The sequence below is a fragment of the Jaculus jaculus genome, chromosome 5 (genome assembly GCF_020740685.1).
Source record: "Jaculus jaculus isolate mJacJac1 chromosome 5, mJacJac1.mat.Y.cur, whole genome shotgun sequence".
Taxonomy (NCBI): domain Eukaryota; kingdom Metazoa; phylum Chordata; class Mammalia; order Rodentia; family Dipodidae; genus Jaculus; species Jaculus jaculus.
In genome coordinates, this window is record NC_059106.1 from 47,187,285 (window position 1) to 47,204,836 (window position 17,552).

At 45.6% G+C, this 17,552-nt stretch overlaps 1 protein-coding gene and 1 pseudogene across 3 annotated transcripts in view; one reads left to right on the top strand and one right to left on the bottom strand.

The window, feature by feature from the left end:
* Positions 1–1,832: 1,832 nt before the first annotated feature.
* The window catches only part of LOC101593895 (arylacetamide deacetylase-like 4), a 47,745-nt gene continuing 32,025 nt past the window's right edge, over positions 1,833–17,552 (bottom strand). Inside the window, exons 2-4 of one of the 3 annotated variants that reach the window (XM_045150603.1) lie at positions 6,939–7,110; positions 4,091–4,154; positions 1,833–2,724 (exon numbers count right to left, since the gene is read on the bottom strand). In XM_045150603.1, coding sequence (XP_045006538.1) covers positions 1,950–2,724; positions 4,091–4,154; positions 6,939–7,110 — 1,011 coding nt within the window. In that variant the 3' untranslated portion in view covers positions 1,833–1,949. Of the gene's footprint in view, positions 2,725–4,090; positions 4,155–6,893; positions 7,111–17,552 lie in introns of those variants that run through there. The other 2 variants (XM_045150602.1, XR_006637233.1) reach the window with 2 other exon arrangements.
* On the top strand, positions 12,882–13,318 carry LOC123460829 (annotated as a pseudogene).

Consider the following 17,552-nt stretch of genomic DNA (forward strand, 5'->3'; position numbering starts at 1 on the left):
AGTAAGGAGAGAAAGAGGATCTTGCCCATGCTAACAGATCTTACTCCAGTCCCTACGACCCCAAGGATGGAAGGGCCCACCAAAGAAGTAGTTACGTTGTCAGCAGAGAGGTTTATTACATCTTGCATGGAAGAGATTCTATTTGATAGCACACCATGGATGTCTAGATGAGAGACTCTTAGATGGTGCCATCTCTCCCACAGCCAGGACAGGATTCTTAAGTATAAGAAAAGAGTAATGACAGAGAGAACATGTACTTTCTAAGACTCAGCTCCAGAGCTTGCCCAGGAGAAGACAGCTGACTAGTTGACCAGCTTTGGACCACAAAACTTCTTTATTGCCATAGGGTCCCAGCTGCACTCTCCTAAACAAGTTGCCAGCCTGTTTAAATCCTGCTCCAAGGTAATAGTCCTCTTCATCTTCCTCTCTCCCCCATGGACGTCATAACTTTATCTACATTTGTGATTATTATATGCTACTTGAAAATATTTTTTGGGCTTAGGGGTTAAGGTGCTTGCCTGTAAAGCCTGAGGATCAAGTTTTGATTCTCTAGTACCCATGAAAGCCAGATGCCCAAGGTGGCGCATGTATATCGAATCTGTTTTCAGTGGCTAGAGGCCCTGGTGCACCCACCTCCCCCATCTTCCTCTTTCTCCCTCTATCAAGTAAATAAATAAAATACGTAAAAATAAATATTTTCATTTGAGAGAGAGCGAGAAGATAGGAGAGAGAGAAAAAATGCTGGGGCCCCCTTGCCACGACAAATAAGCTCCAGACACACGCACCACTCTGCATGTGGCTTTACGTAGGTGTGTGGGATTGAATTCAGGCTGGCAGCCTTTGCAAGCAAGCGCCTTTCAACACAGAACCATCTTCCCATCCCAAGATTCCTATATTCCTTAGAATTCTTTTACCTGTGTTAGCGGCTGACCACACATTTGTTATGGTTTGAATGTGAAATGTCCCTTGGTGAAATGCTTTTGGTTCCCAGCTTATATCACTATTTTGTTTATTTCTCTTTAAACTGTTTATTTATTTATACACACACGATCTCTTGTCACTGAAAATGAATGCCAGTCTGGTTTTATGCGAATGGCTGGGTAATGGAACCTGGGTTGGCAGAACCACTGAGTTATCTCCTTCGCTACCTGTTTTTCTGCTTTGAGACAGGTTCTTATATGGCCTAGGTTGGACTTGAACTTCCTGTGTAGCCAAGGATGACCTTCAACTTCTGATGATTCTGTATTTACGTCCCAAGTGCTGGGGTTACAGGCAGGAGCCACCACTCTGTGACACAGTGCAGAAGCTTCGTGCATCCTAGGCAAGCGCTTTATCTACTGTGCTCCATCGCCAGTCCTTCTGGCATGATTTTGAAGGCTGTGAAACATTTAGGAAGTGGAACTTGGTTGGCAAAATTATATTGTTACAGGCAGTCCTTTCAAGGCTATGTAAGGAGTATCTTCCATGTGCTTCCAGCTGCTCTGAGCTCCAACATGCTGCCTTCCTTTACATGGTGAACTGAGAACCCTGAGAAACCATAAGCATCAGTACTGGAGTTACAGGCATGAATGACCATACTTGACTTTTTAAGTGAGTGCTGGGAATCAAACTAAGGTCCACGTGCTTACACATCAAGTGTACTGACCTGCTGATCCATCTCCTGAACCCCCTCAAAAAAAATTTAAAGGCTCTTTTCCCCCCTTACTTTGGCCTTTATTTTACCTGAAAGACAATAGTAGGGAATGTTGCTAGATGCGGGACTGGGCATTGTCAGCCTGAGAAGGAAAGACACGGATAGGGTATTCTTGACCAGGAAGTCAGCCGTTGTCCCCTGCACCTCATCCTTCCTGGGCCACACCAAGCTTCATTGTCTCCTTCTTCAGTGAAATAGAACTCAGGACCGGTCTCAGCTTTGGCCCTGGCCATCCACACAGTGCCCACAGTCACCATCAAATACCATTTATGTAACTGACCACAGCATTTATAGCTCTCAGGGAGGAGGGGAAACAGAAAGGCTTCTTATCAAATAACAGTATGCACCCGTGAAAGCCATCCTCCACATGGCACCAGGTCACAGGGACGCCCTGATCTTCCAGGCGCTTCTTATAGAGCAAGGTGTCATCGCGGAGGATGTCGTTCTCATAGCTCACCAGGAAGGCCTCGGGAAGCTGAGCGATGACCTTGTCATCGGCTAGGAGGGGTGCATTTTCTATATCTAAAACATGTCTGGTTTCTAGATAAGCAGCCTCATTAAAAGGTCCAGGAAACTCAGGTTGTAGGCCTTGAGTCCTGAATCTTTTGGGGATATTTTCAGAGCTGAGCCATTTCTTGTACTTCTCCCAGGCATCTGGGGGTATACCAGCACCTTTCAATATGGCATCTTCCCAGGAGCGGTCAATGGCCAGATATTTACACACACCCAACATCATTATGTCTTTAGTGAGGAATGGGACGTTTTGGTGCTGCTGAAAAGATGGCAGGAAGAAATTGATAGCCTGCAGGGGTGGACAAATCAGGACCTGAGCCCGGAGCTGGGGGAGATTGGGTCTGTTGAGCAAAGCCTGCGTCACAACAGCCGCAGCCCCACCTCCAACACTTTCTCCACACATCACCACCCGGGAGGGGTCCACCCCATAGGTTTGCAGGGTCTTCAGGAAGTGGATGGAGGCATTCAGGCAGTCCTGGGTAATGACAGGATGATGGTAGTCAGGAAGCTTGCGGTACCTGAGGAAGAAAGAGGAAGACAGCATACGTTTACATCACGGGTGGTTATCATCAGTTTATGGGGTTCAGGGGTAGAATGTGGTGGTTTGATTCAGGCATCCCCCATAAACTTAGGTGTTCTGAATACTACGTTCCCAGCTGATGGAGATTTGAGAATTATTGCCTCTTGGAGGCAATGTATTTTTGGGGGCAGGCTTATGGGTGTTATAGACAGTTTCCCTTTGCCAGTGTTTGGCACACTCTCCTGTTGCTATTGTCCACCTTATGTTGGCCAGGGGGTGATGTCCACCCTCTGCTCATGCCATCACTTCCCCCTGCCATCATGGAGCTTCCCCTTAAGTCTGTAAGCCAAAATAAACCCTTTCCCCCCAAAATATCTGCTCTTGGTCAAGTGATTTCTGCCAGCAATGCAAACCTGACTGCAGCAGTAAAATTGGTACCAGATGTGGGGTGCACATAGGTCACTGGAGACAATGAGAGCGGCATCCTCTCCTCCCAGACCTGACCGCACCCTCAGAATGATCCTCCCGCATAAAGATGCTTATCCCCATGTTTCCCATGTGAGTCTGAAGGGCCTGACCAGAGTCAGGGAGACTGGCGTTCTCCACTCAAGTCCACGTAGGCCTCCCTTAGATGAGCACAGCTCACACCAGATGGTGCAAGCTAAAAGCTGTGAGTATGGGAAGCAGAACAGGCAGCAGAGACTGGGAGAAAGCAAATGGAACTATGGCTGGTTACACTGAGTCAGATTCAGGGAACTTCTCGTTCCCTGGTTCTGAACATATGTTAAGCACTGTTCAAAGCACTGTGAATGCTCTTAGCACTGACAGTAGCGTTAATAATAAGGTCTTTTTCATCAAAATTCCTTCTGAAGTTTATTTTGTTGGCAGATGGGGCAATTTGAACGTCCTGGTGCCCTGGTTGTTTTGGGACAAGGACTGTCCACTGGGCTACTGTGATGCCAGCCCTAGTCACTTTGCACACCACACTTATGATTTTCATTAAACTTAATTTCACAAAGACACTATCAGCCCTCACTTAAGTTTTTAAGACCGGGTCACTTATGATCTATGCCACCTGGGTTCCTTCCTGTCCTCTGTGCGCCTCCAGGTTGTTTATCGTGTGGCTGTGCCGTGCTCCGTGCAAGCCAGGGGCTGCCACTTTCTAGACACTGCGAAACAGCTTATCTGTGCCATCCCGGGCTGTGGGTCTCTTTCTGGGCTTCTCTTTTCAAGTGGGTGTCTGTGGGTGCATGTGCAAAGAGTCTCTGAAGTCATGGCCACTTCTGTGGTCTACAGTCACCAAAACCCACTCCTTCAATCCAGCCCTTTGATGGACAAGCCACCGACTCTCTCAGGCCACTCACCCCACCGACAGCACCACCGAGTCTGTCTCCCGGGACAGGAAACTGCACAAGCTGTGGTAACTATCTGTAAGAGAAGACCCAGCTGGAAGCGGCCCATAGACCACGAGGTCCCTTCCCACCACAGCCCCAGGGGCAGCAGCCTCTATGGTGGCATGGAGTGCCATCCTCTTTCTTCCTCCGAGGTGGTCCTGGTTAGCTCTTCTGGGGAAAACCAGACAGCACCCCAGATCTCTCAGGTACTGAGACTTGAGTAGAACGTAGGGTTTTTCTATAGCAACACTGAATTCTAAAGTGGGGTAAACTGAGGACTTGGCAGGTTTGTAGATCTAAAATGGGCAAAGCCAAGAGTGGGCATGTATGGAATGACAGCCTTGGGGTGTTAACAGTATCCCATAGTTCTACTTATGCGGAAGGAAATGACGGATGGGTGGGACATGTCAATCAGTAGGCAGGAGATCCGCAGCTCTAGGAGGCAGGTTCATTAAGGTTAGGAAGTAGCAGATACTGGGCCACTACTGATTGGGCACAGTACTAGCCAGATGGCTCTCTGTTCCTGTGATTTAGCACTGTCTAGCCCTGACTGCTAATGTATGGAAGGACTGGGCACTCTTGCCCATCATCTGCCCAGGCTGCCAAAACTCTCTGGATCAACATCTCTGAGGAGAGGGCTCGGGAAAGTTCCTTTCTCCCTTTCTGCCTCCCTTCTTCCCTCCTTCTTCCCCTTTCTCCCCTTCCTCCCTCCCTTCTTTGTCTCCTTTCATCCCCCCTCCCCGATTCCTTCCTTCCTTCCTTCCCTCTTTCCCTTCTTCCTTCCTTCTGTTCTTTCTTTTTATTTTATTTTTTTTGAGGTAGGGTCTCACTCTAGCCCAGGCCGACCTGAAATTTACTATGTAGTGTCAGGTTGGCCTCAAACTCATAACAATCCTCCTACCTCTGCCTCCTGAGTGCTGGGATTAAAGCCATGTGCCACCACACCCAGCCTCCTTCTTTCTTTTTAAAAGTATTTTTATTTATTTGCAATCAGAGAGAGAGAGATAGACAGAGAAAATAGGCACACCAGAGCTTCCAGCTGCCACAAACTTCCAGACGCATGTGCCACTTTGTGCATCTTGCTTTATGTGGGTACTGGGGAATCAAACCTGGGTCATTAGGCTTTGCAGGCAAGTGTCTTAACCACTGGACATTCTTTCCAGGCCCTCCTATTTTTCTAAAAATAATATTTTTATATTTGTGTGTGTGAGAGAAAGAGGCACATAAGATAGATAGATATAGATAAAGAGGGAGAGAGAGAGAGAATGGGAGTGTCAGGACCTCCAATGACTGTAAATGATCTCCAGATGCATGTACCATCTTGTGTATCTGACTTATGTGAGTCCTGGAGAATTGAACCTGGGGCCTCTGGCTTTGCAGGTAAGTGCCTTTGCCAATAAGCCATCTCTCCAGCCCTCCAGCCCCTCCTTCTTTCTACCGCTTCTTCCTTCTTCCTCCTTTTCTTCTTTTAATTAAACATAAAATACTGGTTGGTTCTAAAATATTTATTGATGTATTTATTTAATTTATTTAGTGTGTGTGTGTGTGTGTGTGTGTGCGCGCGCGCGTGCGTGCGTGCGCATGCGTGCATATGGAAGTCCAAAGACAAATTTTGTCTTTTTTTTTGAGGTAGAGTCTCACTGTAGCCCAGGCTGACCTGGACTTCAGTGTTCTCAGGGTGGCCTTGAACTCATGGCGATCCTCCTACTTCTGCCTCTCGAGTGCTGGGATTAAAGGCATGAGCCACCACGCCCGGCTCGAGGACAACTTTTGAATCAGTCCTCACCTTTTACCTGTTTTGAGGCAGGAAAATGTTCATGGTTAACTTGTGAATGAGAGCTGGCGCCTCAACCCCTGCAGCTGTCAAACAGCCGAGGATATTTGACCGCTAGGTGGCAGTATGTAACCCTCAGCCCAGGGAGGTTCTCAAAGGGACGTGGTCAGCCTTTGCACAGGTGTCCATCGCTCTGTCCATTCCCCATCCATCCATCCCTTTGTTCATTGGCAAACCCATCATTCGACATAACATTTCATCCAACCATCTATTGATTTGGGCACTCATTCAAAAACTAAAAGTAAGCCAGACCCATGCAACGCGGGCTTCCCCGGAGTTCTCGGGGCTTCCACTGCTGCAGGGGAGACACACAGCAAACAGGGGAGCATACGGGGACCACGACAGGTTCAGATTGTGACAAGTGCCACGAAGACATTTAAAAAGGGTTCCCTCAGGGATCGTGACCGAGGTCCCGGGCCTGGCCTCAGAGTGGCAGGGCGGTCACTTTGGGGAGGGCTATTTGAGACAAGGACGGAAGACCCGGGGGAGCCAGCCATGCCAGGCCCGGCTGCGGGGGTCTCCTGAGCGCGGGCAAGCAGGGCAGAGACGGGCAGGGAAGCGGCCCGCGCGTCTGCGGGCCTGGGCAGCGCAGGGCTTGGCACAGCGGGGGCACCGAGACCCCGGGGCCCGAGGGGCGGGCCCACGAGCGCCGCGGGAGAGCTGGGAAGCGAGGGAGGAGTCACGGCCAGGGCCAGGACAGCGCCCCGGGGTGTTTCTGCCCGGGCTCCACGTCCACCCGCCGAGCAAACGGGCCGTGGAGGCTTCCAGCGCCCCGACCTGGGGAGCCCGCAGCCCGCAGCCCACGAGCCCCCCTCCCGGCGCGGGCTCCAGCCTCTGCTCGCGGGCACTCCCTCGCTCCTGGAGGTCTTCGTGGGGACGCACGCGGGATTCCGCCCGCCGCCAGGACCTCGCCCTGCCACCCCGCCGAGGAGCTCTTACCCAGGCTGCCACATATGGCGCCCCCTCCGTGGAAGAAGATGATGCCCCGCCGGGCTTTGCAGGAAGCGGCCTTGGGCTGGTATAGCCTCACAGGGATGGACCCAAAGCGCATGTCGGTCACCACTAATTTGGGGTCCTTCTTGATGGTCCCCAAGTCCTGTAAAAGCTGGAGCAATCTGGGTGTGGAGCAAATCCTCAGCTTCTCCAGTATACTCCCCTGTTGGAGGGAAAAGAGGGAAAGGGAGCTGTGGGCACTGCCCTGGCATGCGCATGGTGCCACCACTAACCATTGCCAGCCTGTGTTGGGCGTTTCTTGCCTGCCTCCCGTGTGTACAGTGGGCTCACGGGCACGCAACAGGCCGCGCGCTCTGTTCAGATGAGGAGTGGGCATTCTGATGTTTCTTCTTAAAAAGCCCAGATTTAATGATGATGTTTCTATGATTTGATTATTTTTCCCTACCAAAACTCACCGAGAATGCTATTGCCATGTTAAGAGATGAGCCTTTCACATTTATCAGTAGACTAGAAAAAAAAAAAAAGGAAGAATAACAGATACAGATAAGCTGGGCAGTGGCGCATGCCTTTAATCACAGCACTCAAGAGGCATCAGTAGGAAGATTGCCATTAGTTCGAGGCCACCCTGAGATTACATAGTGGATTCCAGATCAGCCTGGGCTGGAGTGAAACACTGCCGGACTCCCCCAGCGGGCAGGTAGTGCTGAGGAGGGACCAGGCCCGCTGGGTCCTCCCAAGGGGTTGAGGAGAAGGGTGGACTTCAGATGACTCAGAACCTCTCCTAGTCACGGGAGAAAAACCACACTGAGTCTGGAATCTTCTGGAAGCAGGAACTCACAGGAACTCACTTTATTGCTACAAGCAGTTGCCTGTATAATGTTGGGGATGAAGGCAGGGATTTTAGGATGGGGGAAGAGGTAAGGGCCAATAGTAAATGGTGACTATTGAAATGATAATTCCAACTCCTGCCCGAGGTGGCAGGCCAGAAGCCATTAGGCCTCTTGCTGTGTCATAGCTGGCCAGAGACAGGTCGCCAAACTTTAGCTAGACTCAGGAAGTTCCACTAGGCCTCACGCCCGGACCTCTCAAGGCCCAACAAAGCCCTACCTTGAAAAACAAAACACCACCACCACCAAAAATACAGATATAAACCTACGCTATACCTACTTGATTTTTGTAAATTTTTTTTGTTCACTTTTATTTATTTATTTGATAGTGACAGAGAGAAAGAAAGAGACAGAGAGAGAGAGAATGGGCTTGCCAGGGCTTCCAGCCACTGCAGACGAATTCCAGATGCGTGCGTCCCCTTGTGCATCTGGCTAACGTGGGTCCTGGGGAATCAAGCCTTGAACCGGGGTCCTTAGGCTTCATAGGCAAGCGCTTAACCGCTAAGCCATCTCTCCAGCCCTGCTACTTGATTTTTGATAATGATGACAAAAATACATATTACAGAAAGCAGCTTCTTCAGGAAAGGAGCTGGGAAAAGTGGATATCGGTATAAAGGAGAGTGAAACTTGACCTCTGTCTCTCACCCTCCACAAAAATCAACTCCAATTGCAAGACTTCGAACTCTGAAACTGTTAGAGGAACAAGTAGGGAGTGTATTTCAAGATAGGTTGAGTGCTCACTGCTAAATGAGACATATTTACCAAGGCATCCTAGGCCCAGAGAACATTGTGGAAGAGAAGGTAGAATAAATATGGTACCCACAGGGTAGGGAGGAATACCATCTTCGAGATAGGATGGGACCACTATGTTATGACCTTGCCGTGGCTGTCTACGCCTCCACAAGGACTACACAAAAGTGAGCTCACCAACATTTGCACATGGAGCCAAGCACGGTGGTGCACGTCTTTATTCCCAGCACTCTGAAGGCAGAGGTAGGAGGGTTGAAGTGAGTTTGAAGCCATCCTGAGACTACATAGTGAATTCCAGGTCAGCCTGGGCTAGAGCGAGACCCTCCCTTGAGTCGTCCCCCCACCAAAACAAAACCAAACCCAACCAAAAACATTTCAACATGGATGATGAAAGAGGGAGAAAAAAGTTATCAAAATAGAAGAGGGTCTAGCTGGAAAGAAGGAAGTCGGTGAAAGGGGGATGGGTAGATAAACAAAGGTACTGGAAGGTGATTATGTTCAAATCACATTACGTTCACGAATGCAAAACCATCGATTATAAAAATTGATGAAATTGCTGACACTATACTCCTGGGTCTGTGGGCCACATTTGCAGACATCAAGGTAAATTGTAACAGGTTAATCTTTGCACAGGCTAAGCCTGGGGCATGGAAAACTGTGCCCCTGGGGGAGGGGGGGCTCCTAGAATTCAAGGGACTCATCAGTTTCTCCAAATATTTTCTGATGAACATGTCAATAACTTGTGATCTGAGCTGATGTGAATTTGTCATCTGTCTTACATCTAGAGTTCCCAGAGCGTTTACTTCCTGTGGTGGTTTGATTCAGGTGTCCCCCATAAACTTAGGTGTTCTGAATGCTAGGATCCCAGCTGATGGAGATTTGGGAATTAAGGCCTCCTGGAGGGAGTGTATTTTTGGGTGCCAGCTTATGGGCTTTATAGCCAGTTTCCCCTTGGCAGTGTTTGGCACACCCTCCTGTTGCTGTGGTCCACCTTCTGTTGGCCAGGGGGTGATGTCCACCCTCTGCTCATGCCATCGTTTTTCCCTGCCATTGTGGAGCTTCCCCTTGAGCCAGTAAGCCAAAATAAATCTCTTTTTCCCAGAATCTGCTCTTGGTTGGGTGATTTCTAACAGCAATGCGAACCGGACTGCAACAGTAAAGTGGTACCGAGGAGTGGGGTTGCTGCTAGACACCCGACTATGTGGCTTCGGCCTTTTGGAGCTGATTTTCAAGAGGAATGTGGGAGGAGTTGAAACCTTGGCCTAAGAGATGCCTTGCAGTGCTGTAAGTACAGCTTGATGGACTATTCTGGTCTGAGCTGCAAGACCTGAATGCAATAAGAACTATGGACTGTGAGGTTTGGCTTATGAGGGTGAGAAAAAGCTGTGCCTGGACTGGGCTAGCAGTCTGTGTGAGAAGCTTGCTCTTGTGCCCATGTCCTGAGAAGTTGTGCAGGGTTGCTTTGCGTAGAAATGAACTGGTGTGAGCAGAGGAATATGGCACAGAAAGAAAAATCTTTGGGTGAACTGTTGCCCGTTCAGCTGCAACTGAAAGATTATAACCTTTGAGACTGGGATAGCTGACCTGTGCTGGGGCAACAAGAAGAATGTCGACTCTTTTGAAGGACCCTGAGTGCTCAAGGAGTGTCCTGTTCTTCAAAGTCTGCTTTATTCCCCCTGGATTAACAAATTGGCACCCTGGTATTGTGGAGTATAAGAAATGCTGGAAAGAGGGTCATTGAGTTTGCAACACGGTCTTGTGTTTTGGAAATGGCCATGGGTAGAGTGAAGCAGGTTTGCTGGTTGCCTGCATAGAGACCCCATGGGGCCATGAGGATGAACCTTGGCTTGCAGTGGAGACCCAGTGGAGATGCCGGGACCATGAGATGGCTGCCGAGGAGCTGCCAGACCCCATGAAGTTTCCCAGGACTGTGAGTAGCCTAGCTGGAGGGGCGGAATTGGAATGCCAGAGACTTGTTGCTGGTTAGAATTATCGGACTTGAAGATTTGTCACTGGCTAGAGTTGCTGGACTCGAAGCTACAGAGTTTGATGTTTGCAACACTTCCTGAAACACAATAAAAGCTGCCAGGAAAGTCAGGACAGGGCTTCACTCCAGTAAGTCCCCTGATTTTTGTGGAGGGTGAGAGACAGAGGTCGAGTTTCACTCTCCTATATACCAATATTTACTTTTCCCAGCTCCTTCCCTGAAGAAGCTGCTTTCTGTAATATGTATTTTTGTCATCATTATCAAAAATCAAAAAAGTGTATTTTGTGTGTTACATTTTCATTTTCCATCCTCCCAGGCACCACAGGAAGGTGCGGGTGCCGGCTAGCGACACTCCTGAACAGGGATCTTCTAAGTAACTGCATGTGGCATGAAAGAGGAAGAAAGTGAGACGTGGGCAAACAAAGGGGAAGGAGGATAAGCCCCTCCTTTAAATTTTACTTATTCATTTATTGTGTGTGTGTGTGGGAGAGAGAGAGAGAGAGAGAGAGAGAGAGAGAGAGAGAGAGAGAGAGAATGGGCATGCCAGGGCCCCTAGTTACTTCAAACTCCAGATGTGTGTGCCCCCTTGTGCATCTGGCTTATGTGGCTACTGGGGAATCGAACCTGGGTCCTTAGGCTTTGCAGGCAAATGCCTTAACCACTAAGCCATATCTTCAGCCTGAGGTTTTATTTTATTTTATTTTTAAAAAATGACCTGGTCCAAAGATGTATTGCGAGGCACCTCCAGCACAGGCTTGGTCTGTGCAATGGCCTGACTGCCCTGGGGCCTGAGCGGGGTACTATGGGGGAGCCATGCCAGTCTCTTGGGCAGGGGCTGGGGAGACTGAAGTTTGTGCCAGGCTGCAATGCTCCTGGACTCTTTGACCTTGCTGTGCTCCTTAGCAGTTGGGGGTCAATCAGGAAAAGTAAGACAGGAGGTTGATTCCAGGCTAGGGGCCTGAGAAGAAATCATCTGTCTAGCCCACAAGTGCTGTGCCCTTTAATCCCAGCACTTGGAAGGCAGAGGTAGGAGGGTCACCAAGAGTTCCAGGCCACCCTGAGACTCCCTAGTGAATTCCAGATCAGCCTGAGCTAGAGTGAGACCCTACCTTGAAAAATAAAACAAAACAAAACAAGCAAACAAACAAACAAAAAACTTGATAGGAAGCACATAGATTTGAATGCAACTTAGTAACATTTGGATATACTTGTAATTAATCAATTTTAATAGAAGGATAGCAGGTACTTCAAAAGTTGTTAGTTAAGATAATTACAAAAATGATAACATCTTGATGTTTCTGTCTAAAAAATATATGTATTAACCAGTATGTTATAGAATCTAGGTTATAAATTATGTCACCATGCCTCAAGATGTCAAGGTTAAGACTTCAGCTTACTGATGGTAATCTGTTCATGGTAATGGCTGTTAAAAACAAAACAAAACAAAAACACCAATAACAAAACAAATATAAAAAGCCTAACTGACTTTAGAGTTATGGTTCTCTATCTGCCAGTACTGGAAACGACTGGAAAAACAAGAGTCTTAAGATCAAGATTTGCTCATTAGTATTTAATTTTATATTACAAAGTTTACTATGTCTAAAAGTACCATAATTTTGAGATTCCTGTCTTGCTTATGCTGGTTCTGCCAGGTGGTCATCTCTGAGGTTATCATCTAAGTCTTATACAAGTCAATTTCTTCATGGTAACTTTTGTTCTTGGAAGAGCTTTGGAAACTCCCCATGTCCTAAGAAGTTCTCTTATGTAAAAATAATGTGGTTATAGTTAGTCTAAACTTCATGTATTCGAAGAGTCATAGATGTTGCTTTATGCTAAGTTATAAAATGGCCCAGCGGTTAAACATGCTTGCTTACAAAATCACTTTATGTCTGTCAAAATGTTTCTAACATATGTAAAAATCAGACTAGCTCAACAATGACCAGGTTATGCTCTATCCTTAAAGCCGTGTGTAATTGAACAGTCTCAGTCTGTTTTTTTTTTTTTTTGTAAAATACTTTTTACTAAAGTAGCTGTCTTGTTTCTGGTATCTGAAGTCCATTGCTTATAGATAAATTTGTTCTTGAGACATGTTCCTTGTTTCAGGATAAACCTTCATGTTCAAATGATCTTTATTAAAAGAAAGAAAAAGCCAGGTGTGGTAGCGCACGCCTTTAATCCTAGCACTCTGGAGGCAGAGGTAGGAGGATCACCATGAGTTCAAGGCCACCCTGTGACTACATAGTGCATTCCAGGTCAGACTGGGCTAGAATGAAACCCTACCACAAAAAAAAAAAAAAAAAAAAAGCACTCTTCCCTTTACCGGCCACCGTCAGAGTGGCAGCCTCCAAAATGAAGTTCAATCCCTTTGTGACTTCTGACTGAATCAAGAACCAGAAAAGGCATTTCAGTGCACCTTCTCACATCCGGAGGAAGATTATGTCTTCCCCTCTCTCCACAGAGCTGAGACAGAAGTACGCTGCTCGTTCCATGCCCATCTGAAAGGATGAGGAGGTTCAGGCATGGGAGGACACCACAAAGGTGAGCAGAATGGCGACGTAGTGCAGATTTACAGAAAGAAATATGTCATCTACATTGAGCGAGTACAGAAGGAAAAGGCTAGTACCATGACTGTCCATGTGGGCATTCACCCCAGCAGTGTGGTTATCACCAGGCTAAAACTGGATAACGACTACAAGAAGATTCTGGAACGGAAAGCCATATCTCACCAAGTAGGAAGGGAAAAAGGTAAATACAAGGAGGAAATACTTGAGAAGATGCAGGAGTAGAGTCATCTTGTGTGCAGCTTTCACTGTGAACACTTTGAACACATAATCCTGGTCAATAAAAAGTGGGTTGGAGAGATTGCTTAGTGGTTAAGGCATTTGCCTATGAAGTCTAAGGACCCAGGTTCAATTCCCCACACCCATGTAAGCCAGATGCATGGTGGTATATGCATCTGGAGTTCGTTTGCAATGACTACAGACCATGGCACACCCATTCTCTTCTCTCTCTCAAACTATATATACATACATATATATATATATATATATACATACATGTATACATGTAGAAGCCAAAGCCTATAGGAGACATCTAAGTTAAGGCACAAGCAATAATTTGGTTCCTGCTCCCAGATTAAAAGGCCACAGGAGAGTACAGACATTTCTAGCTTCTGGTCTCTGATCTTCTTGATCGGGGAGGACATGAAAACCCAGAGATAGACTCCAAGTCACTGTATCTGCAAAAAAGAGAGTCACATTGAATGCTTCCAAAAGGAAGCCACATGGTCCACATAGCCTTGACTTATTCTAGTTAATTTCTTAATTCCTATCATGCTTAAATTTAAAATTGTTCAAGGTATTTCAAGTATGACTTCCAAACTAGTTTCTTATACTTCCCGCCTCTACCTTACTTAAATCTTTATATTTCAGAATTTTTGGTTAACTCTTTTTATCCCACTTAAAAATGCTTTCTTCCCCACTTCTATAAACAACTTTTCTTAGCTCCTTAACTTCTGCCTATGTTACTATTTTTAATCTTAAATATAATACTCATGTGTCACCTGTAAAATGTCATGTCACATACAAAACAATCATATAGAGATGTATAATGACCATATCATAATGGCTAGTAGGTTTGACATGATCTAGGAGTTTCTTTCATAATGACTCTGATAAATATCTCTCTCCTGAAGAGCTGCCTTCTTGCCTATTCAGCATCAACTATGACAGTGTCTAGGAGAAAGCTTCATAGCCACATGGGACAAAAACTTGCCATGTATGCAAACTACAAAGTGAGGCTTGACAAATGGAGACTTAAAAGCTGAAGCTAAAAAAAAAAAAAAAAAAAAAAAAAAAGTGCTGAAGCTAAAAAAAAAAATTGCTGAAGCTCCCAAAAGTAGAACTTCTTTGATGGGCCTGCAACAATTGTGGAGAAGTAACATGTAAATGTTACCATAAGGTTCAGGAGTGACCAAGACCATGGAGACCACTCTGAGGCAAAGATGGAAGCTTTTACTCAGGAAAAACATGAGCTGCCAGGACTGACTCTCAAGAGCGGAGCACAGCCAACTTTGAGATTACAGACAGTAGGGCTATATAGAGCTCTTCAGTTGGGAAGAAGGTGAAGAAGGGAAAAATGGCTCCTTTGTTCTTTACATTAGCCATAGGGTATGACCAGATGGGAGATAAGGGAGCAGGAATCCCAGACGAGGGACATTGTTAGGCAAGGAAGGGATAATGGCTGGGCGGTTTCTTGAGGACTATGGATGACCCACTTCCTTTCCCTGTCGCCATCCTGCTGTGACTCCATTTTGTCCTGACCTAACATTCCAGCCTTTTGTTAATGATAAGAGATGAAGGTGAATTTTTTTATGTTGACCATGAGGGCAATGAGTTCTTATGGGAGAGGCTGGATTATGTAGTCTATGGGTGTCTCTTCAGGGCAGGTGATGAGGAGGCAGTTCCATGGTGGCTAGAGGTGGCAGAGTGGTGAGATCAATAGCGCCAGTGTAGCATGCTGTTATGACTTGGTCCTGAGCAAAGCAGAGACTTCTCTTATACCATCCCTGCATTGAGTGGGCTTCAGGGCAGTCACTGGCAGACACCTGTTATAGAGAAGGTGAGGGAGATGGGCTCTGCGCACTCTGTGAGAAGACAGAAGGGAGGGAGAATAATGATAAAGGAGCTTGTTACTCTTGTCAAAATTCTAGGCATTAAGGGACGATGAGCATTGAGAGGCGAGAGATAGAGGGCTTGGGGCAAGAGGAGTCAGAGTGGCATTTTGGGATGGGGCAGAGTAGGGACATAAGAGAGGTTAAGTTTGAGAATACCCATTAGGGTGGCAATGTACTTCCTGGATGAGATAGGGTAGGGGCTAAGGAAGCAGGGGTCTGAGGAATAGCTCTGATTCTGGCTAAGGCAAATGGGAGGAGCTGGGGTCGGGTAGGTGAAGTTAATCAGGGACAGGCAGAGGGAGAAGACTTGAGTTAATGTTAGAGTCTAATACTGTAAGTCAGCATCAGACAAGGGAGCCCATTAGTCCAAGTCATTGTGTATATTGTAGTTATATTTTTCATACTGGGTGATTAAGACCATGTAGGCTGCCAGAATTAACTGTGTATTTTGGAGATTGATAATGGCTCTGTAGGAGAGACTTTCAGGGAGCTGTGAGGAGTTCTATGACTCTCAGCATTGTCATCTGCTAGGATAGGTCAAGTAGCCCTCCCTCTTCTGGGAAGCCTGGAGGACTGACTTTCCTCTGATGTGACTCTCCTGTTGCAGATACACTGACTAGGAATTAATTTATGGCTCTCCACATCCTCTCTAATCAAGAAGACAGATAACTTACCAGAGGCTAGAAGTTCAAGTGTCCCATCATCTCCTGCGGCCTTTTGACCTGGGAGCAGGAACCAAAATATTGGTTATCCTTTTAACTCCAATGTTTCCAATTGATTTTGGCTTCTACATATGGTTATTACTCACTCAGAGAGACTGTACAGATTAGTTAAAAAGGGTGCAGAACATATCTGGTTAGTAAAGCAGGCCTGGTTAGAGAAGGACACAATAGTTTAAAATCATTCTGATTAACATTTAAGTTTAGTTGTCAGGTGACAGTGTAAGCTATATCTGGGACATAGAAAGCATACCCAGTCTATCTTTGAAGTATCTGTCAGTGATAAGTATAGGTAGAACATTTTAGTAGCCCTGAAAATAATATTTTATCAATAGCTTTAAGTCAGTTGATTCAATCTAGAAATTATATGCCAGGAAAAAGGCAAGACAGTATAAAAACTTAGCTTTTGTGTTTGAAAATAACTTTGGCTAGTCTGTATACCAATGTAAGTACCAATTACTCCCCAAACTGGAAGCAAAATAGCAATTTAAGATTATTTTTATAGGGTAGGAAACATGTTTTAAGTATCGATATGTCTATAAACAATGAACTTAATATACCAGAAATGAGACAATTAATTAAGTGACACCTTGACTGAGACTGATTATACATAGCTCAAGAATAAAATAAAACTTGGTCATTGTTGAGTTAAACAAGCCTGATTTTAACATGCCTTAGAGACAATATGACAGACACAAAGCAATTTCTTAAATAAGTACCTTTAATCATTGAACAATTTTAAGGCTTAACTAAAATATTTATAACTGTAACATGAAGCTTAGACAAACTATATTACCATTGTTTGTATACAGTGGATTTTAAGACATGGGGAGTTTTTCAGTTTTTCTAAGAATAAAATCACAATAAGTCACTTTTGTTTATTTTTATTTATTTGAGAGCAACAGACAGAGAGAAAGAGGGAGAGAGAGAGAGAGAGAGAAAGAGAGAGAGAACAGGGGCACCAGGGCCTCTAGCCGCTGCAAATGAACTCCAGATGCATGTACCACCTTGTGCATCTGGCTTACATGGGTCCTGGGGAATCGAGCCTCAAACTGAGGTCCTTAGGCTTCACAGGCAAGCTCTTAACTAAGCCATTTCTCTAGCCCCCAAAAGTTACTTTTTATAAGACTTGGATTATAACCTCAGTGATAATCATCTAGCAAAACCAGCATGAACAAGACAAGAAAAATCTTAAAATTACAGAGTTTTAGCCAGGCATGGTAATGTATGCTTATTGCTAGCTAAACAACATGGACTTTGTATTAACCAAATTACAATATTCTAATATTCTGATATCTGGAGAAGTCTGATATTAGCAAAAAGTAGAGTTTATACATTTAAAGCACATGAAGCTACAGAGAGTAATCTATGAACAAAAGATCTGCTGACAGAATTTAAAATAAACAAGAAATCGATATTATGTAGTAACATTTTTTGCCTTAAATATGAAGACATGAAAACTTTTATAATTTGTAAGCTTATCAGAATTGGGATACCTTTATATACACATACTTTTGAGAAGATCTAGCACTCTTAAAAGCTAAATAAGATGTCCATCAAATTACAAGTCAGTTTTTGTTTTTTTTTTTTAAGTTTATCAGAATTGGGATACCTTTATATCCAAGT